This window comes from Euprymna scolopes, chromosome 18 (assembly GCF_053919585.1).
Source record: "Euprymna scolopes isolate OS-2025 chromosome 18, ASM5391958v1, whole genome shotgun sequence".
In the NCBI taxonomy this organism is placed as follows: domain Eukaryota; kingdom Metazoa; phylum Mollusca; class Cephalopoda; order Sepiida; family Sepiolidae; genus Euprymna; species Euprymna scolopes.
The window spans coordinates 43,811,150-43,834,133 of NC_136499.1; the positions used below are offsets into that span (position 1 = coordinate 43,811,150).

Below are 22,984 nucleotides of genomic sequence, written 5' to 3' on the forward strand. Positions count from 1 at the left end.
ATTCTGCGGTTGATAGCGCCTTCCTCAACCTCATTCTTGACCATTCAGTTGAGTGGCAGATCAGTTCTTCAGCGAGTGCTTTGCCATGCTCAAAAAGCTTTGTCAGTCCAGCCACATTTTCCAGTCTTCTAGAAAGAAACTCCACAATTGATTAATGGGGAGGGGGCAAGCTGATGATTGGTTGGTCGGAAAAGGAAATCTACTCCAAATGGAGTTGGGCACCAGGTACAATGTAACTCAACAACTATTGAATTCTCTCTCTGATGTGGTGATTAACCTGGAACTCTTCTCCCTCAATGCTATACAACACATTTTCAGAATGAAGGTTTCACCAAAGTGTTTCTGCTGTGACATGCTCAAAAAATAAATGCCCAATCATGTTATATTCAATGCTACAAACTCCAGCAGTTATGTCAAGATGCCGAGCATCCTCGGCCATTAAATTTATCCTACATAATTAACAATGTCAGGTTTCCATAAGACAGGAAGATGAATGATATCTCTCATGATTCTGGCTATAATGCAAATGGTAGTGTGGACATCATGTCTGAGAGATGACCAAGGGGTTAAATCTTTTGCTGATGAGGATCTGATTACGTTCCTCAAGAACTAGGTGAAGGTCAAGATTAAATGTGATAAAAAAAAAGATAACGTTTTTAGGTTTTTGAAAAAAAAAAAAAAAAAGTTGGATGCAAGTAGCGATATTGTATGTACAAAAAGAAATCGATTATCAAGTATGTGTTCACTGCTTGAGCATGGAGCACATGGTTCCTGATCCTGTCAGACTCCAACCTTTGAGTTAAGTTTTAGTTTAGCTAGTCCAGTCAATGAGTTACCTCCCCTTGATAATATTCCTCTAAGATACCCACTTTCAATTTTTTGTCTCGGTATCTCCCAAATTGCATATATCTTAGGAGAGCACTCACTCCCCAAACTCCATCTCCCATATTCTTTTTTCTTCAACTTAGATCTCACTCTCATTTAGATATTGACCTGCTTGTTTTCAGTTCTGAACACACCCGAAAACAGTGGGTGGTCTATTATTTAGAGAGGGTGGGGAGTATTTTACTAACCAAATGTTTTGTTTTGTACACATGCTTATTTATGAACAATAAAATTTCCAATCAATTAGGGGATATCTTAAGTAAGATGGTCCCATAGTATATATGTGTTATTTTGGTGACTGAAATAATTCTAGTTAAGAGTAAGATGGACATTTATTTATTTTTTTATTTTTATTTTTTTGTGACAAAGATGACCCACGACATCCAATTTTTCCTCACACTTTTGATGGCCTTGTGCCTAACTTGTTGTAAATGTAAATTTTTTTATGTTTCTATAAATAAATAATACAAAGTGTAGTATCTACACTTCAATTACTACACTTCAATTTTTTCTGTCCTTTTTCAATGAAATAGAAATCCTTCTAGATTGAGGCAATTTTAATTTTTGTCCCCTTCTCCACATTAAAAGCTTACCTTGTGTCTAACTCTGTTCCAAAATTACACCTAGGTTGCGCAGCTTATTCTAGCATTGCTTCTGGGTGTCTCGGATTTCTTCAAAATATCCCAAGATATCTTTGTAAAATATAAATTATATTCTAAAAAAAAAAAAAAAAAAAAGTACCTTGGAGCAATCAATACAAGTTTTTAATATAACACTAAAAATTTGTCTGGCAGTTTGAATGCATTTTATGTTCATATCTACAGAATAAGAAATTTGTAACATTTTAATGTCACAATTTTCACACACCTATGAGTGAACTTTTTCATATTTGAATATTTAATAAAGATACACACATCATGCTAGTTTACATTTACGTTTCTATACAAATTCTTTATTTCATAAATTATACTCCAAATCAACTAGCAACTGTTCAAAAAGTTTACATCTAAAAATATTGAATATTCTTGAAAATACTATATATAATTGTGCAATGAACGATTTTTGGAGACAATTTTTCTTCTCAAAAACTAAGGGTCATTTAAGTAAGTTAAGTAGTAGTTCAAAGATGTATCTTGTGTTTATAAACGGTCTTTGTTTTTTTTTTGTTTTTTTTTAGAAAAAAATTGTCATTAAAATCTTGTTCATTACACAAGTATTACAAAATTTTGTGAAGAATTCTACCACAATCATTTTTCAGCCATGTTTATTTAATACAGCTATTTTCGTTCATATTTTAGACATTGATGTTAGCTGGATTGAAGCTTGTCAATTCTGATAATGCTCAAATGAATAACATTCATTTGGATGGAAATGTTGATGTTATTGAAAAACTCCTTGAGAAACAGTATTCTGATTTTCCTCAAAATGGTCAGGTAAGCATCCTTATATTATCTTTGCTCCTTTCATATTGATTTATTAAACAAATTAAATTCTTCTATTATATAAAGGACAGTTGTCTGTCTGTTTCTATGTTTAAGTACAAGTCTTAAACTAGAAAACGGCCACAAAGTTTGTATATTTATTATTATTGCTCGGAATGAATAATATCTAAAATTTATTTGTAAAAATTATTCATTCTTTGATGCTAAACTGGCTCATTAGAGCAGGTCGATTTGCAACTTTTTTCAGAAAATCAACATGGCACTGGTGATGATAGTTGGGATTTGATGTGATAAGATATACCAAAAATTAGATTCCTATCTTGAACAGAAAATTGAGCATTTAATTTTAAAAATCGTGTAGAAAAATGCTGAAAAATCCTTCATTTTCATAGCATTTTTCACAACACTGACTTTGAAATTTCACTATTTTTATAAAATATTCAATTAAAATTGATATATTTGTATGAAATACATTGAAAGAAAAGTATATACATGAATTATAATTTTAATTATGAATCACACCTAGCAAAATATCTCAACTTTTACTGCATTGATTAAACAAAAATTGTAAAAAAAAGCTAATTAGCACTAAGTCTTTTAAATTTCACAATTCAAAAAGATATGTGGAGATGTATTACAAAATATAAAAACTTGATACAAGTTACAGAACCATGTATTTTAATTTTTTATTAAATGCAATAATATAAACTGTTATAATAGAACTAAATTGTTCTGTAGAATTTCCTTTCGAGGAAAATGAAGGTCTAATTTGCTGGCACAATGACTTTGTAATAATGTGTCTATGTCTTGCTTCCTGCCCATATACAACTTTTTGAGAAAAATCAATCAAATTTGACCAGTGAGTGGCTGCAAAATTGATAGCAGTAATCTTTTCATTTTATTTTTTTATTTTTTTTGAGTTGTTCACTATTTCTGGAGAAAACAACACACAAAAAAAAAATTATTTGAAAACACTTATTTTTTTTATATTTTTGCAATGTAATATGAATAAAACTAACTATTGTTTGGGTAAATTAAGAAAACTAATAAAATTTAATGGATAAATATTTATTTACCTAATGGATAAAATCGTTTGAATGCCCTCTTCTCTCACATCCAATTCATCTGAGTTTATCATCAATATTATAATTTGCGGAAGTAGAGCAAAAGCACTATCTTTTGAACTTTTTTAAAACAGTAATTTGGATTTCAGTTAACTGTTTTGTTCTCTGAATCATATTAAAATATACTGTTGGGTATTATTATACAAACACCGTGACAGCGTTAGGGTTAGGATTAGGGTTAGGGTTAGAGGGTTAGGGGTAGGGGTAGGGTTAATTCGCTGTCACGGTGTTTGTATAGTTTTACCTACTGTTGTTGGTTAAAAAAAAAAAAATTGTCGATTTTGATCTCAAACCAACTAACTGCATACACTTGGATGATAAATTTGACCAAAATGTTTAATTTATCATAGTGTTTGAGGATAGACAACTCTAGTCCATAAACACATTAATCTTGTGGCTTATGTTAGCCATCTCCCTTGATTCAAGGGCCCAATTTTCTAAGTTAACTTCTCCACAAGAAATGCGAACAGCATACTCAAAAAGTAGCCTCTGGTCGTCACACTTAAATTATTTGTTTCTTCTGCTCTCAGATCGGGAGGGACACTAATTTTTTAGAATTCTACTTGAGGCAAATCTTGATAATTATTGATACAAAGTTTCCCCAAAGATTGACTGCTTGCCGAATACTAATTATTTCCTTGGCAATTAGCTTAGAAATCTCACTATTTTTTAAGTGGGGATAACTGTTTTCGAGGAAATAACTAAACTAAATGACTTGTCGTGAAGTTGGGGGTGCTGTTTCATCCAAATGACAAGGTGGACCAGCAAATTTTGTTAAACCCTGGGTTAAAACTGAACGTCATGCTTTTACTGACATTATAATCTGAAAAGTAAAATAAATAAATGGATTATAACTGAAGGAAACTGTATTAGGCTATCTTCCAGTTTCATATGTAAAAAATAAGGGCTAGTTATAAGAAATAATGAAAAACTTTGTAGAGTTGAATTAGATGTATTGAAGAGAGGGGACCAAACCAAATCAGAGGCATAAGTGTTTAGTTTAGACATTTTTAGCAGATTTTAGCTCCACCTTCGATAACATGAATTTTATCCATAAAGAGATTCATTCTTGCCATTTTAAACGAGTGTTTAAAGTTTGAAAAACCAGTGCTTGTGCATCTATGTTACTATGCTATCTTTAATAGTATTTTCAAGTTAAATTTAATTTTTATGAAATTTTTGTTTATCAAATTTTTAGGTGAAAGTACAGAATAGTTACAATACAACCTTCTTCCCATATTAAGAATGGCTTTCTAAATAAGTTATTTTAGCACAATGTACACATGATGAAAAACCCTTAAAGGAGTTTCCTTATTTACTTGTATTAATCTTTGTGGGTTATCTGATTTTAAAACTATAATTTTAGAAGAAAAACACTGCTTAAAAACAATTACTCCCTAAAAATAAAAGAAATTAAAATTTGACACTAATTTTCTGCAAAGTATTTTTTATTAAGTAGAAAAACTTGAAAATTTATGTGGTTGTTTCGTAAAGAATGTGTAGAATAAAATTGTATGGACTATATTTTTGTTGTTGTTTTAATATAAAACATATTTTAATAAAAATTTCAAATAGAATTTGATGTGAAATATTAGGTTGGTGCAAAAATAATGCTTTTAACGTTCATTTGAACGTAAAAAATGACATTGTTTTTGTGTCAACCTAATAGAAAAACAAATTAAAAAAGATAAAGCAAATATGTTTAAATTCACTGCAGACACTTGAAATATAATATATATTTTAAAAAAGTCTTTTTCGTTTTTCCTTTCAAAATAAATCCTAAATCGTAATGTTTTCAAATTAAATAATAAACAAACGTTAATTTTCAATATTAATAACGAGCGTGTATTGCGACGGTGAAATCTAAAAAGTTCCTGAAATGAAAAAAGCGAACTTTGGTCGTTATTATTTAAAAAACATAATTTTGCTTTTACACTTAATATTTATTTTATTAATTCATTATCCTCACTCATTTTATTTAAAAATGTAGTTTTAAAATTATTCTAAATAATGATTATATTTTCTTAACAGTACGGATTGTTTTGATGACGGGACGTTCTTGACAATTCACCGAAAAACTTTTAATCACTTCAATTTTTCAACTTTTAAAATCATTTCCTCAAGCAAAGATAACGATTTTGACAAAAATATTTCGTGTAGGTCTTTTCTATGTCAAATCCCAACTATCATCACCATTGCCTCACCGGGGTTCCAAAATCGACCTGCCCTACTGGCTCATTCGTTGGGGCGAGGGAGGTCGTTTTTCAGCCATTTTGTATACTAAAGGGAAGTAACTAATTGTTTTTTTTTATCAGAGTTACTTCCCTTAGACAAACTCATTTTTTTTAGGAATCTTTATAAAAGAGAGTTGTCCATCTGTATGTCCAAATGGAATGAACTAAGTGAAGGAGGAGGAAGGAAAACAGGGGAGGAGAAAGAAAGGAAGATGGATAAAAGGAGGTAAAGAAATAGAAGTTGAAATAGAAATGTTATATTTTTGCCCCGAGCAATGCCAGGTAACCCTGCTAGTTAAATCTTGTTTAATTTTAAAAATCAAATCCAAATAGCATTTAAGTTGGCAAATCAAATTTTGCTTCTGACGGACCAATTTTCATTTCTTATTGTTGTACCATGTTATCTTTAGTATAAAGTGACCCCCTCCCCCCCAATTTCATTGACTAGTATAGCTTTCTGTCCAAAAACTATGTGAATCTGCTTTGATAGTTATTTAGGTCAATGTTTAATGCATGTCTCCAGCTGGACAGCTTCTCTTAACAAAATCATGTATATATCTTTTTCTTTTTATTTTGACTATTCTAAAGACTTTCTGTTTTACATTCTCGGTTGCTGGAATAACAAATTGGCACAAATTTCCTACTTGTTAGTTAACAGTCACTTTCATTGGTAAAACTCACAGAGAATGCGCTGTTTTGCGGGTGTCGTAAAAATGGAACAGAAATTTAAATTTCGTTCCATTTTAATCTTTTTAAAACTCCCCAAAATGAAAGTAATCAAAAGAATAGCATTCAACAATCATACTTTTTATAAAAGAAAATGTTAACAAAAACAAAATAATTTAATTTTTAAACAAAAAAGTCAATTTGGTATAACTTTTTTATATTTTTTTTTTTTTTTTTTTTTTACATAAATCCAATTCGCTGTTCACATTGGAAATGGCGACATTTATAGGTTTTTGGGTATGCTTACGACTAAACACCCCAACCTCCCCATGTTAAGAACGGCCTTTAAAATACACCCCCAAACCTTGTCAGCATACCCGAAAACCTATAAAAAATGGCATGTCATATGTGAACAATGAGTTTGATGTAATGTAAAAATGTACCGAATTTAAAACGGAATGAAATTTAAATTGTAAAACAAATTCTCCACAAGTTTTGCTCTTTCATTATTCTTACTTTTTAATCTTTATTTACTTTTAATATATTTCATATTACAATTTTAGAACTGGGATTTACATAAAAACAACAACAAAAATATATGCTGCTGGATAGATTTAACTAGTTTAACTTTTTTCACTCTTAGTTTTAAAGGCATACAGAGGTAAACTCTTTCATTCAAAGAGATAGACTTTTCATTCTTGGAGTAGCAAAATGAGATTTTTCGAATACTTAGCAGTCTTTGAAGACAATAACTCTTGAATTGAAAGCCATGTGTAATTTCAGAAGAGTTTTGTGGGTAGCTATTCTGTACAAGTCCTGGATTTTATAATTTTGCAGGCAAAGAGTAAAAGATCTTTCACGTTTACACAAAAAAATTATGTGTCAGAATGCTAAAAGATTTAATATTTTTATGGAGCAATTCTGGTTTCTGATTGGTTGCTAGCAGAAGTGGCTCTATTTGATTCGTCAGTTCCTATTGCTGGTGTCTATAAGTAGAAATTTTTGACTCTTGGTGACCATACCCTCCCATTATATTAAAAATATTGCAACTGTTTGCTTACATTTTTCACGCATTTTTTTTTGCATTTCCACCTAGACTTAAGGTTAGTAATAGGATTAATGAAGGGTGGGCATCTTTTTTCACCACTCACATTAAATAATATCTTCTTTCCTTATATTCATTTATAGACACAACTACTTCCAAAAGAAAATGTCCTTGTCTCTATGTAAGTACATATATAAGAGGATGCTCTTTTGTAGTTATGAAATAATGCGAACATTATTTATAAATTTAATACTTACAGAACACTACAATTAATATTTGTAGCTAAGTAAAAACAATTGAGTAAAAAAATATTTATGGAGTTCAAAGTTGTAAGCATAAGATTTTAGGGTTCTTCACTTTTTTCTGGGGAACACTCCCAATAATTGACAATATAACAACATACTTTGCTACAATTTATTTAAAAAATGACTTGCTCATGAATAAACAATTGGTAATATGAAATCTTTTTAAATAATCATCTAAAATAAAAATCAACAAGTGCATAATTCATATTAAAGCATAAAGTAGTCTACCTTACAACTAAAATGTTATTTCTTTTTCTCCAGAGGTTTTAAAATGTGTAAACAAATAAGAAAATGAACTAAAATGATTTCACAGCATTCCAGACAACAGTACAACTAGCAGAATGTAATCACAAGCCTGTGGAAGTTTTTTTTCTCTTCTTTCTTTAATTTGTTGATTTCATTTTTATTTTCATTAACTGTATCATCATTTTTTTTTTTTTTTTTTTTTTTTTTTTACATTGGTCACTAAAAGATTCTTCTACTTAATATTAAAGAAACTTTAAATAAATTTTTTAAGCGATTTGGAAATTCAGTGAAATGTGAATAAAATTATTTTCTAAACAAGGTTTTTGTAATATGTTCTCTAGGATGTTCAATTAATAATAATAAAGATGGCCACAATGTTGCATCCTTGTGCCTGTTTTACAAGTATTTTGATGAAATGTGCTCTGATGAACTTGCTGCAGTTGTGCTCATCTCAATATAAATACCCCTGACAAACCAGACAAGCAGCAAAATCTCATCCCCTCACCATAGAAGTTTCCAGATACCCAAATACATTGGAATTCCCTCCCTGTACCTTGTTTCCTCAACTGTACCAAGATATAGCAATTTAAATATAATATAAACAATCATCTCGCTGCACTTATTCGGCCCCTAATTTGCAGTAGTAATTTGTCTAAATTGTGGTTGTTATTTTTGGAGTGAATTGAAGTTTAAAAAAAAAAAAAATGATGAAAATAAAAGTTAATTAATAAAATATCCTTTTCCAAAACCAATATGCGAATATCAGAAAGTTTCATTGCCTGTTTTGCTTGTTTGGTAAGCCGAGGTCAGGCTCCGTGTTTCCTCTAATAATGGCGATAGTGAGGCACAAATGTACAAATGAAGTTAGTCTGTTTTAAGCACATATCACTTAGTCATGAGATTTATTTTTTTTTGTAGCTTTTAGCTATTTCATTTGAACCTGATTTTAATGCAAGATATTGACAATAAAATATTCTATATTATATTTTACAAGCACACATTTGCATGTAAAAATCATAAATTGTGTATAATTTATAGTTATAATTTGAGAAATTCTAAGAGTAACTTTTTGTTGCCATGGGAATAGTAATTCCTATTAAATTAAATTTTTTAACTATAATGTATATGCTATTGTATTTTTGTAATATTATCCCCAGCTCCAAGGGAATTCAAACACTGCATATTGCAATCTGTACAGCTCTGTATAAGATAAAAACATGTCTTTAAACGTTCACTGAGGACTTTTTGTTTTAGAGTTGACATAATAAACACAAAGGAAAGAATACTCGCTTTCAAAATTGGAGGAAGATCATTTTTATTCAAGTTAGCAGATTGCAGAAATGAGGGCCAGACAGTCTCTTGCTTTATTCATGAACTAGCGAGAGGTACCCTGCGTTGCCCGGGTGTTTGGAGGTGTGTGTGAAAACTCCGGGGGTGGCGGGGTTAAAAAAAAAAAAGTAAGTATGAGGATCGAACCCGAACCGTTAAGGCAAAGTTGTAAATTAAAGTGTGAAAAAAAAAACGTGCGATGTTAACCATTGCCCCACTGCGACATGCTAACGGAAACATGTTTGAATTTATTTAATTACTTGGATTTAGTAGGTGCCCGTTTTAATGAGTTAATGAGGTCAAGTTTGACTGCGGGATTTCATTTACTGCTGAACGCCCCCCCCCCAAGATGTTATAGGAAAAAGACTAACCCACATGCGGCGAGCGACAAATGTTGAATATTTATCTTCCCGAAATCTAGCAAATTAAATAGACAGGCGAGCTTCGTTGTTAACTGTGAGATATTACGATTTGTATGTGATATAAAAAGTTTTAAAAGTTGTGAAGTGAGCGGCCGCTTCTCTGAAAAAAGCCTTTTGTAGACACACAGAAAAAGCGAACACACATACATACATACATACATACATACATACATACATACATTTTCGCTTTTATATTTATAGATGATTCTTAAGTCATTTTAGTTAAGTGTGCTCTCTTTGCCTTCCAATTCTAGATTTCTTTTATGTGGTTCTCCTCTGACATCATTTCTTCCAGCTATTCTTTTCATTGAAAATGATGGTCTGAAATTTTACTTTAATGTATTGAGAAAAAAAAAACTTTAAAATATTTTCTATTTTCATATACAGCTGATTATTTGAGAATATTAGGTACTGTATGAAAACCTGATCCTAGTGACATTGCAAGCTGTGGACCATCTTCCAATATATAAATACAATGATCATAACGGAAACTTCTGGTTCATTCATTGTAATCCGTGTCAATCAAACATTGGTCAGCGATGGCAATTTAGATGAGTAAACATTTTTTTTTATATTGGTGATGACATTTTGCATCTTTGAATGTGTAACTTTTCGAAAATGGTATTTTATTTTTATTAGTTCATTTTTTTTTTTTTTTTTTTTTCTGGCTGACAACCTGACTGTCCAAAGTTCAAATCCAGTTTGTTCCACAAAAATCACTTTTACTGAGGTAACCTTCACATGGCCCCTCCTGTAATTCCCAATGTCTTTCTAGAAAAAAAATTCTGACTTGAAAAATATCGGAAAGTAATGCCAGCAATAGAATCTTCGGATTCATACACTATGATAATGATTTTTTTAATTTTTTCATTTCGTTATATTTTTTTTGCAGGTTCCTTCTAAATTGTTATCTGAATCCTTACAAATGCCATTACAAAAGGATGAATGGTTCAACAATAACAATTATGAAAACTCTGAGCTCAACCACCAATGGAGCTGTGATAAATTTGTTCAGCCTTATGACAGCTCCAATCAGTTTATGCTGTTTAATCAAAGTCCATGGGAGCAAATGAATTTGGTTGATAAATTTGGCCTTAGCAGTTGCTCCACTGATCGCTGCTCAAATGCACTGGATGATTTAGTCTCGAAAATCGTGGATGATGATCATTCTCTTTTGAATGGTTATGCTGACTTTGACGATTGCCAGTCGCATTCACAAAATCTTCCTTTTGATAGGTAAGTACCGGGATTCTGATTTTTGTATTCCTATCTGCTATTTATTATGGTTTATTTTTTATGGAAGAGAGAGAATGTGGGTGGGTAGGAGTGTTATGATGTCGTGAAAGATAGGAGGGTCTGTTATTGGTTAACCCTTTATGACCTAAATTATGATGTAGATGATTAAAAAAAAATATTTGTTAATTTTAGTAAGTTTAAAGGGTAATGATACTATGATTGTCTTCAAGCTGGAAAAATTATGAAGTTCAAGAGTTAAATTACTATTGAGAACTTTTGCATTTCATAAACTTACCTTGATTATTATCCGTATAGCTTGAAAAAAAGTGTGCTTATGACAACAAACGAAATCCTCCACTCTGAGACAGATGGCGGTATACTGAATATAAGCAATGGATAGTTGCAATCTGGAAGTATCTGACATCTACCCAGATACTGAACTAATACATACAAGGTGTGTTTGAATCAATTCCCATTTTATTTATGCTGTTATATTCATTTACCTACAACTGAATGAATTAGTTTAACCAGGTCATAAAAGGTTAATATTGGGTCTGGTGTACAGGAAATGGTATCTGGCAAAAATAAAGCCTACTTGACACAGACCTGCACCTGGCTGGAAAAAACAAAATGTGGTTGATATGGAAGCAACTCTTCAGAAAATAAAATATCTATAGATTGACGTAAAAACAAGGGTTATCTGCAGATGTTCCGCCACTGAACAATAAAGATATACCATTACATATTTTTACATTAGTGTTTGTCATCATTTTTTAAGCACAGTAGAAAAACTGCATAATATCACGAGAGCAAGGATCTATTATGCTACTACAATGCAAACTTGTTTCAATACAGCTAGTTATGTTGCGCTATGCAGAGCCAATTGAAAACAGAATGTTATTGCATTTTTAAACCAAAATAAATCTACAAAACGTCTAAATAAAAACGTTTTGAATTATAATGGTTTCTTATAAAAACATTTGCTATATAGATTACTTATTTATGAATAGCTTTTGGAAATTTTCAAATGTTTTCTTGAATATTAAATATATATAACAAATACTAGCAAAACAGGTTACTGGTGGTTTAGTTACTACATAAAACTATTCTGTTGTTAAATGTCTTATAAACTAGGTCAAACTACTAATTATATATTTCTTCTATGATATTTAAACAATTAGAGAGAAGTGTCTTGATCCAGTACATTGAATGAAGAGAGAATGAGTGAAGGAGTCGAACAAAGGAGAATGTTAAAAAGTAATGTGAAGATGTATAGAAAGGGAGTGGATAAGCTTTCTAACTTTAATTTTTCTATTTTCTTATTCTTAATGTCTCTGGATAATGAAGAGAAGCTGGGAGCAGACATGTAGTTGTGTGTGGAAGAGAAGTTGATGTGTGCAAAAAAGTAACGTCACTGAGGGAAGGTGTGTGTTGAGAACAGGGAGAAGTTTAAAGCAAAGATATTACATACTTTTCTTATACAGGTTTGCGGATAGCACAAGGTAGCCATGCTAGTAGATATATGTTTAACTTATTAAAACAATTTTTTGTTAAGATATTTGTTAGATATAAAAAAACTTGAAATTTTGATTTGTATTATAAAATATTTTGTTTCAATTTTCTCATGAAATAAAAAAAAAAAAAATTATGAAATGTAAAAACAGGAAAAAACAAAATCTATCAAATTACTGGAATCTACCAGAATTAAAGATAAGTTGACCCCCCCCCACGCTTCCTTTTTCCATTTTCCTTTTTCCCTTTTCCTTTTCCCTTCTCTTCCCTTTTCCCTTCTCTTCCCTTTTCCCTTCTCTTCCCTTTTCCCTTCTCTTCCCTTTTCCCTTCTCTTCCCTTTTCCCTTCTTTTCCCTTTTTTTCCCTTTAATATTAATTAATACTTTCTTTTTCCCTCCTCTTCCTTTTTCCCTTCTCTGTTCCTTTTACCCTTCTCTGTTCCTTTTACCCTTCTCTGTTCCTTTTTCCCTTCTCTGTTCCTTTTTCCCTTCTCTGTTCCTTTTTCCCTTCTCTGTTCCTTTTTCCCTTCTCTGTTCCTTTTTCCCTTCTCTGTTCCTTTTTCCCTTCTCTGTTCCTTTTTCCCTTCTTTTCCCTTTTCCCTTCTTTTCCCTTTTCCCTTCTCTTCCTTTTTCCCTTCTTTTCCTTTTTCCCTTCTCTTCCTTTTTCCCTTCTCTTCCTTTTTCCCTTCTCTTCCTTTTTCCCTTCTCTTCCTTTTTCCCTTCTCTTCCTTTTTCCCTTCTCTTCCGTTTTCCCTTCCCTTCCTTTTTCCCTTCTCTTCCGTTTTCCCTTCCCTTCCTTTTTCCCTTCCCTTCCTTTTTCCCTTCCCTTCCTTTTTCCCTTCCCTTCCTTTTTCCCTTCCCTTCCTTTTTCCCTTCCCTTCCTTTTTCCCTTCCCTTCCTTTTTCCCTTCCCTTCCTTTTTCCCTTCCCTTCCTTTTTCCCTTCCCTTCTTTTCCCTTTTCCCTCCCCTTCTTTTCCCTTTTCCCTCCTCTTCCCTTTTCCCTCCTCTTCCCTTTTCCCTTCTCTTCCCTTTTCCCTTCTTTTCCCTTTTCCCTTCTCTTCCCTTTTCCCTTCTTTTCCCTTTTCCCTTCTTTTCCCTTTTCCCTTCTCTGTTCCCTTTTCCCTTCTCTGTTCCCTTTTCCCTTCTCTGTTCCCTTTTCCCTTCTCTGTTCCCTTTTCCCTTCTCTGTTCCCTTTTCCCTTCTCTGTTCCCTTTTCCCTTCTCTGTTCCCTTTTCCCTTCTCTGTTCCCTTTTCCCTTCTCTGTTCCCTTTTCCCTTCTCTGTTCCCTTTTCCCTTCTCTGTTCCCTTTTCCCTTCTCTGTTCCCTTTTCCCTTCTCTGTTCCCTTTTCCCTTCTCTGTTCCCTTTTCCCTTCTCTGTTCCCTTTTCCCTTCTCTGTTCCCTTCTTCCCTTCTCTGTTCCCTTCTTCCCTTCTCTGTTCCCTTCTTCCCTTCTCTGTTCCCTTCTTCCCTTCTCTGTTCCCTTCTTCCCTTCTCTGTTCCCTTCTTCCCTTCTCTGTTCCCTTCTTCCCTTCTCTGTTCCCTTCTTCCCTTCTCTGTTCCCTTCTTCCCTTCTCTGTTCCCTTCTTCCCTTCTCTGTTCCCTTCTTCCCTTCTCTGTTCCCTTCTTCCCTTCTCCGTTCCTTTTTCCCTTCTCCGTTCCTTTTTCCCTTCTCTTTGTTTTTCCCCCTCTGTTTCTTTTTCCTTCCTGCTCTCTTTCTTCCCCTCTCCCTCTCTCTCTTTCTCCCTCTCTCTTGTTCTCTTCCTCCAAGACTTTCCCTCTTGTAAAGTTTTTTTTTTTTTTTTTTTTTTTTTTTTTGACATTTATTTTGTAAATAAATTGAGAAAAGCAGTGTATAAATTGAAAGATGCTTTTGGGCGGGACGCGTGTTCGTGTGACACCGTTTGTATTTGTAGAATAGAGACTTGTAGAGGTGAGTAATATTTGGTTATATGTCCTTTAAAATGCTACCTGGTGCGCAAGTGGATTTTTGCTTTACCTTTTAAATTCATCATGTGAAAGTGATCACTGACTCTAAATTCTCAAAGATTGCGTCTTTTCTTTTTTCTTACTTAGTTTGTCCCCATGTGAAGTTTTCCGGCTACTAATGGCCAAAGAAAGTATTAATTAATATTATATATGATTATTATTTAGTGATTACGTTGGTATTGTAAAAGTTGTTCTAAATTCGGAGAATTTAGTTTGTAAAGTTTTTTTTTTTTTTTTTTTTTTGAACATTTATTTTTTAAATAAATTGAGAAAAACTGTATAAATTGAAAGGAGATGTTTTTGGGCGGGGCGCTTGTTCGTGTGACACCGTTTGTATTTATAGAAGAGAGACAGGATATTGTTTTCTAGTGTCGTGAAGATAATAAGGTGTTTTTTAAATGTGAAATTAATGGAATTGTAAAAATAAAATGTAATTAAAGAAAGTGTGTTAAATAAATCGAGTAAAGGAATGAAAGTAAAGTGTATATAGTTAAAATAATGCTTAATTTTCGTTTACGGCCATATCACGTTGAAAACACCGGTTCTCGTCCGATCACCGAAGTTAAGCAACGTAGAGCCTGGTCAGTACTTAGATGGGTGACCGCTTGGGAATACCAGGTGCTGTAAGCATTTCTCTTTTTTTTTCTTTTTTTTTTTTATTATAAATTCACAAAATTGTATTGTTTTCCATTCGAAAATCTAATTATTTCAACTTTTTCTTTAATTCTAACAAATGTCAGCGTTCGCTCCCCGCATCCACAGCCGGAGACTTAATTTTAACGCTTCTACTTGGAATAAAATTCAAATCGCTTAAATATAGCAATTATGAGAATAATCACACAATGCTCAAAACTATATTTTCTTTCAATGAAATAACGATAGCCAGATAATAGGAAACGTTTTACAAGTCATCATGTTGTTGTTTGGATAAGGAAAAGAAAATACATCCTTCCCCCCCCCTCTCTTTCTCCCCCCCTCCCCCCTCTCTTTCTCCCCCCCTCTCTTTCTCCCCCCCCCTCTCTTTCTCCCCCCCCTCTCTTTCTCCCCCCCCTCTCTTTCTCCCCCCCCCCCCTCTCTCTGTCCCCCCCCTCTCTCTCTCTCTGTCCCCCCTATCTCTCTCTCTGTCCCCCCTATCTCTCTCTCTCTCTCTCTCTCTCTCTTCCCCCCCCTCTCTCTTTCCTCCCCCCTCTCTCTCTCTCTCTTCCCCCCCCTCTCCTCCCCCCTCTCTCTCTCTTTCCTCCCCCTCTCTCTCTCTTTCCTCCTTCTCTCTCTCTTTCCTCCTTCTCTCTCTCTTTCCCCCTTCTCTCTCTCTTTCCCCCTCTCTCTCTCTTTCCCCCTCTCTCTCTCTCTCTCTTTCTTTCCCCCTCTCTCTCTCTCTCTTTCCCCCTCTCTCTTTCCCCCTCTCTCTCTCTCTCTTTCCCCCTCTCTCTCTCCCCTCTCTCTTGTTCTCTTCCTCCAAGATTTTCCTTCTTTCCCTTGTCTTCCCCCTCTACTCTTTTCTTTTTTCCTCACTCTCTTCTATCTCTAATAGAAGTACCTTTTTATTAATACTATAAATAAGTTACTCTCCTGCAATATATAAAAAGTGTCTTCAAGGTTACTTTATAATTTCACATGAAAAAGTTCTGTCTCGCCTGAGAAAAATAAGATTGCAAAACTTGTTAAATAGCAAAGTGTATTTGAACTTCCTTGTTAGCTACTATGGAGAAAAAATAAGTGATACAATCTTTTGGCACTGGCTTCAGTATTAATTAGAAGGTGAAAATATTTACAGAATAAAGCATTTACAAATAGTATTGCATCCTTACACTTTAAAACAAAAATGATGACTGCTACATTTATTTAGAACTACACCACCTGTGTGTGATCCACTGGGTCAATATTTGTTATATTATTAGATATAATATCCTAACTTTGACATTGATGAATAATCTCACGGATGCAATGCTGCTAGTCTAAGTCTTTTCTATAAATACTATTATGGCATGTGTTCTTCAGAATTGTTTGATCTAGTCACTACTTCTTTTATTCCAGCTCGTTTGACTTGTTGGTTTAGTGATCTCCGTCCATTTGCTGTTTTTGATACCCCATTGTAATACAGCTTCCTATTCTAGTAGTTTTATCCAAGACCTGCAAACTTGTGGGATTCTCTTCTGGTGACCTATTTATAACCTTGGTCTTTTCAAGATGAAGGCTAATAAACATCTGATTTTGCGATAACCATCTTTCGTTCTTGTTAGTTCCTAACATCAAGTGGCTTTATGCTATGTCTGGGGTGATTTCCACATAAAATCGTTTTTGACAAGAAAATGAATGAAAATTAACTTTATTTGTATTTTTTTTCATTAATTTTTATTTTTATTATTGTGCTTTTTTTTTTTTCAAAAGTTGTCAAAGTTCTTTCCAACCTTCCCTCTCCCTCCCTCTCTCTTTTAATGTCCTTCACCTCATCTTTTTAGCATTCACCCTTTATTTATGTTATTCATCTTTCCTCTCACCATTTAACAGATGAAGTGTGTATCATGACAAGTAAGATCATCAGTCTTAGTAGTTCATAGAAAAATATCAAAATAGGAATAAATTAATGATTCTTTGAAGATGATGTCCGTCTAATGAATGAAAAAATGTAATTTTGGGATTTTAATATTCTTACATTGATTAGAAAAATACAAAGTATATTTTGTGTCCTTGGTAGTACTGATGAGTGTCTTTTTATTTGCTAGATGGTGAACTTGATTAAATGCTGTAAAGATGTTTCTAATTTCTATTGAGACAATGTAAATTATTAGTCAATATCTAGTTAGTAGTATATATAATAATGGTTGAACTATAAAAATATATGTATATGTATAAAGAATTTCCTTTTTGTTATACTTCAGAATAATTTTATTTAACAATCAGTTGGTATGGAAACCTGTGATTATAAGATTTACAAAATATTACTGGCAGTAATAGTCTATCAGTATTATCCCATCTAAATAAGAATTGCTCGATATGCAAGATAGAGCAAATAAATTAATTGTAGTGATTCAATGAATTTCAAAAAAACCCTTATTGAAATGAAGTGTTTGAGTTTCATATCAAAGATTTTTATTATTCTAAGCAAGACAAAGAATACTTTAGAAATTTAACCTCCTTAACCTATAGGGTTTCGATGTTTGCCATCTCATCAGAGGAGAGAAAATATTAGCAAATATTTATAAAGGTATGTACCCGATTTGCTAAAGTCAGTGAGACATGGAAAGTCAAACTTGATTCAAAGAATCATTAATTTATTCCTATTTTAATATATATATTAGCAGGCTGCGCAGTGGTGCCCAGTCATAAAATTTGCATTAATATTATATCTTAATTAATAGAGAATTCTTATTTATTATGAACAGAAATACCGTAGGTAGTAAACGTAAAATTAAATTCCTTTTTAGAAAAAAAAAAAAAAAAAAAAAACCCACTGAGGCATGTGCATGCAAATATTGTTTTTTTCTAAACAGTTCATTTCTAGTAAGTAAAAAAAAAAAAAAAAATACTATAGCTGAGATCAAAACCAAATCCTAAAGACAGTGACTCAAGTACGATAACCATTAAGCCAGCTTGGCATGATCTTTAAAGTGTTTTCAAACCTACTTATTCTTAACATAAATAATCAGTCATGTGAACGATTCACACATGTGATTCGTGAAAAAGTTGACAGATAAAAATATAATGATCCCCAAGCATCAATTTTTCAATTTTTACCCTTTAAGCAACCCTTTTTTTCCGAATGAAAACTGATTAAAAAGTTTTCCACATGTCTGAATAAACTTTATGCCAAATTTCAAGTGTGTAGATCAAAAATTAGTTGAGTATATAGGTTGAGAAGTGTCCTCACACACATTCTCTCTTTTATATATATATATATATTACTATAATTTCAATACCTACAGCTTTAGTGTTGCGTCCTTTCAGGAATCATTAGTCCAGAGAGTTACTATTACAGCTAGTCAGGAGATTCAAACTCGGCCACGAAGCCATCTCTGACTCCATTAGCAAGGAACAAATTGTACAGCCAAATACAGTTGAAATTACATTTATATAAAGTGTAAGTGTCAAGACGGCAAGAGTCATCTTATGATTATAACATTATGATCTGCGCATGTGAGCATAAGTGACCGACTTATTATATGATATACTCAGATTGTTGATAAGAATAACACAGCTTTATAAAAAGAAATCTTAACTGTTTTTGCATATTTATGAAGTTAAATTATTTTGTGCATCTTTTATGATCTTCTAGTCGGACACCTTCAGTTTAAAGAGAAAGTTATTGTTAAACCCAAGTCTGGCATAAGGCAAGTTAATATTTTCTGTTTTATAGAAAAGTAAATTGTAATCAAAATCAGTACAAATGCAGAATAGTAATTTAACAGAAATTGTCAAACTTTGGCAATAAATTACAGATTTTGCTGATACATATAAACAAATTGTGAAGACAAATATTTGAAATACCTGGCACTTTCTCCAGCTTAATTTTGTTTTGGATAAATAATATTGCTCGCCTATTTTGGCAAAATCATTTTTTACTATTTCTTTACCTTTTCATATTTTGCAAATATGCCTAATTTCAATTCATCAGCCTTCCCCCTCACTCTTCAAAAAAGAAAAAAGCGCTGGAAGCCTACAACTAACTCTTAAATCTAGGTGGTAACAGACCTCCTTCCCCAAAAAAGACAGAAAGAATAATAAATAAACCAAAATTTATTAGTCACTGTCCTAAGATTATATACGTTACTAAATGCTTCCCAAACACTTTCTAAAGACATCCTTACTCATTAATACAGTCATACTGCATGCAATTATGTAAACATCTACATGACAACTCTTAGAAAATTTACAATTTAGTATTAAAACATTGAATAAATTTTTTTTTTGCCCGTCTTGACCTGATCGCTATTTGATGTGCATATCCACCAAACTAATTATTGTTTATTTATTTATTTTTTCGATTTGAAATTCTTCAAACCTTACTGGCAAACGAAATCTCTATATTTATGAGGAAAACCGCTAGATCCAAAATTTACCTGCTATATTCCGAACGAAATCTCTAAATCTAGCAGGAAAACCACTGAATTCAACAATACTGTTTATTGAGCATTCATTTTTATGACATCATGACACTAGTTCGGCATATGATAGGATTAACCCCTTAATATGAAACTGCGAGCAGGTGAAGATATGCTGTATTCTGCATTAGCACCTCAAAATCTGAAGTTCTAGATTTAAAAAAAAAAAATAATAATAATTCTTAATGACCAAAAGATTTTTATTATTTATTTTTATGTTTTTTCTTGCAGCTCATCAGGTTTTTCCCTTGGAAGTGTTTGGTCTTGTACAAATGGTGACTCAGACAAGGTCCCTAACATCAATTCGATATCTGGCAACTTTGAGCAAAGTAATTCTCCTCATTGGGATGAAAGATTCAATTCTTCATCTCTGTATCCAGAGAAAAACACCTCCGATGTCTACATTGGTGGTGTTAAAGATGCCTTCAATTTTGAGGATCCTTTGTTCACTGATTCATCGAATTCGGTCATTTCCACCATGACATATCCTTGTTTTTCTCCAACCAAATCTTTGGTGGGATTCAACAATGAGAGCAACAACAACAACAACATTATTACTACTACTACTGCTGCTACAACTACCAACAATAACATCAACAATAACATCAATAACAACAATACCAACTTACTTCTGGATTCTGAGAGTGTCCATAACATCAAGTCTGGTAATGTGAAAAGTTGTTCATCAAATCCAATTGAAAACTGTTTAAATTCAGCAAATCACTTCCAGGGACAATTTCGCAATATTCACTCATCTCCGTCTCCTGGATCAGTTGATTGTTTAACAAGCAGGTCTTTCCCATTTAGTAATGGCTATGTTTTACCTTTGCAAGACACGACATCACAGATTGCTGAAAAGACACTACCATTCAATAAGAGCAGCTTGACATTCCCTATGCCTTCAGCTCGGATTAATTCAAACCATGAAAAGGAACTTTACGTTTGTGATTCGAAACTCCCGAATCAGAATTTTCACAAAAATGAGAACGTCTCTATCCCTCTTCCTCCTCTTGCCATGTCTGTTGCACAACAGATGTCGTCCATCACCAACCAAACATCTTACTGTCAAACTCCGCCAAAAATTTGCAACCGTAACTTGTCAGACTCGGCATTGCCAAACGTGATTGAAGACGGCTTTAACAACATTGAAAATGTGTACCCTGTCCCTCGTAGAAACTCATTCCCCCATAAAACGAATGTAGCCTCAAGCACCTCAGCGCTTACTAAACAGCAAATTCTTCAGACAAAATTGTTCTTGGATCATCATAACGGAAACCTCACTAATCGTGCACACAGTATGCAACCCAAGAAAAACTTGAGGAATGAGATTCTAAATTCTTGTGCTGCCGACTCGGTAACGCTGGATCATCCACACCATCCACACCAGCTCCAACAGCAGCAGCAGCATCCTCACTCCCATCAACTTCCGCAGGAAAAATTTGTAAGCAATTCAACATCGTTATCATCAAATGATTTTTATGGTCCTGGGATCATATCCCCTTCATTTGAAAATGATCAAGTCTTAGACAGATTGCATCAACAGTCAGAAGAGTATTTTATGTCAGACATGGGTCTTATCAACAATCAGATTGGACAGGCTCCATTTATCAAGTACCCTCGTGCCCCACCTCCACCACCTCCTGTCATGTCTAATCAGAGAATCCCAGCATCACGCACTTTTGGACATGAAGTTTACCCAATTGAATCCTATGGCTATTTCCCTCCATTTTTTAATCCAAATGATTTAATCTATGATATGCCTTCATATTTATATGGACTACACCCTGTATATTCTGGATATCGGCATAATAGGTAAGTCACGTTATTGCTAAGCTTCTTATTAGTCTTTCTTTTACTCTTGTTCCATGTGTATTTTATAGCCTTATACTCTTATAGTAATGCCCATCAACTATAAAAACGTTTTGGATATTTCAAGATTTCAAGATAGTTCTATTAAAATTATTAAAATAGTCATATTTTAAAAACCAAAACGCTTTGAGTGCTCAAAATATCACTATTTTGTTCAGAAATGAATATCCTTTCATATGCTTTAATAAATAATAATCCACATGATATATTTGAAGAGTTTTATGAAAGTAATGATAAAAATGTTGATGCTATGAAACGGTCCTTATGCATCAAATTTTTATTTATTTATTTTTTTTTTTACCTCTGCGGTGCTTAGAAGTTTGGTACCAATCCCTTATGAGAAATTTTGTCATGAAATTTGAAAAACAATTTAAAAAAACGTCAATCTCACTTATTGTCAAGGTGCGAAATAAACTAGTCCATTTGTTTTTTGTTGTTTTAAAAATAAAGCTTTAACATGACTTGTTTTGAACATTTTTTTTTCTAAATATTCATATTCCAAATACTAGGTAAATGTTTTTATTATTTTTATGCATTAAAATGATAATTCTGTGTTGATTTCTCTTTTGGTATCATCAGTTTTTACATAGCCTCTCCCAATAATTTCAAACACCTTTCAGCATAGGTAAAAAATGTCACTAATAACGCTGATAATTAAAAGCTAGCCTTCAGTAGCAGCCACTGTTCTCAGCTGTTAGCTTGAAATCAACAAGTTTTGTAAATTACAGTTATTTTGAAAAAAAACAAAACAAAAAAAAACTTTTCTGTTTAAAATTAATGTGGTTTGTGATTCTTTAAAAAAGAAACTTTGGTTTTCAAATATACTTTTGAACTTTAATTAATGACTTTATAGCTGCCAATTAAAAAAACTAAACAAGATTCTATTCTTTAAGGTGATTATATGTAAATAATCTAAAGAAAATCTTAGTGGAAAGCAAAAAATTAATTACAACAAAAATAATTTAGAGTAGAGGGGGATCATTTTCACATAAATTTAATGTATGTTTCTTCATTTCCTGGCTATTGTCTTTTAGAGCAGTTAGTGCTCCAAATTCATTTGATATGTTTTCAATTTGAAAATGTGTGTGTGTGTGTGTGTGTGTATATATATATATATATATATATTATGCTACCACTAAATCTAGGTCCAAGTGACAAGCCCACCTCTTAAAAGAACCTCCCTTGAACCTGTCGTACGATTAACCTTAAATCTGAGTGACAAGTCTCACCCTGAAAAGAAATCTTTTAATTCTACCACTAACTCTAAGTCCGAGTGACAGCCCCCATCCTACAAACCATCATAAAACCACACATAATTGCCTAAAAGGAAAAAAATCCCCCCCCTCCTCCTAAAAAAAATCCCTCACCATTTGTTTCTCATAGAAAAATAAATAAACTGCTCTAAAACACTGGTCTGGAATGGTTGATTATTTTGTTAAATTTATATGTGAAACTAATCCCCCTCACTCTAAAATAAATGTTTGTTTTTTTTTTGTGTTTTTTTTGTGCTAAGTTTTCGGGATGTTCACCCGTAATCGCCCCTGGTTCTAGTGGCAAGCCTCTTCCTATAGAGACCTTCTTAAAAG

At 32.8% G+C, this 22,984-nt stretch overlaps 1 protein-coding gene and 1 non-coding gene across 3 annotated transcripts in view; both read left to right on the forward strand.

Moving 5' to 3' along the window:
• LOC145297601 (uncharacterized) overlaps nucleotides 1–22,984 on the forward strand; it is a 61,644-nt gene that overhangs the window by 25,835 nt on the left and 12,825 nt on the right. For both annotated transcript variants that reach the window (XM_080143658.1, XM_080143659.1), the window contains exons 2-4: nucleotides 2,184–2,318; nucleotides 10,591–10,934; nucleotides 19,761–21,341. In XM_080143658.1, coding sequence (XP_079999784.1) covers nucleotides 2,184–2,318; nucleotides 10,591–10,934; nucleotides 19,761–21,341 — 2,060 coding nt within the window. The remainder of the gene's footprint in view (nucleotides 1–2,183; nucleotides 2,319–10,590; nucleotides 10,935–19,760; nucleotides 21,342–22,984) is intronic.
• LOC145301538 (5S ribosomal RNA) lies at nucleotides 14,942–15,060 on the forward strand. The gene has a single exon (XR_013873521.1). It is a non-coding gene; the product is annotated as a 5S ribosomal RNA (ribosomal RNA).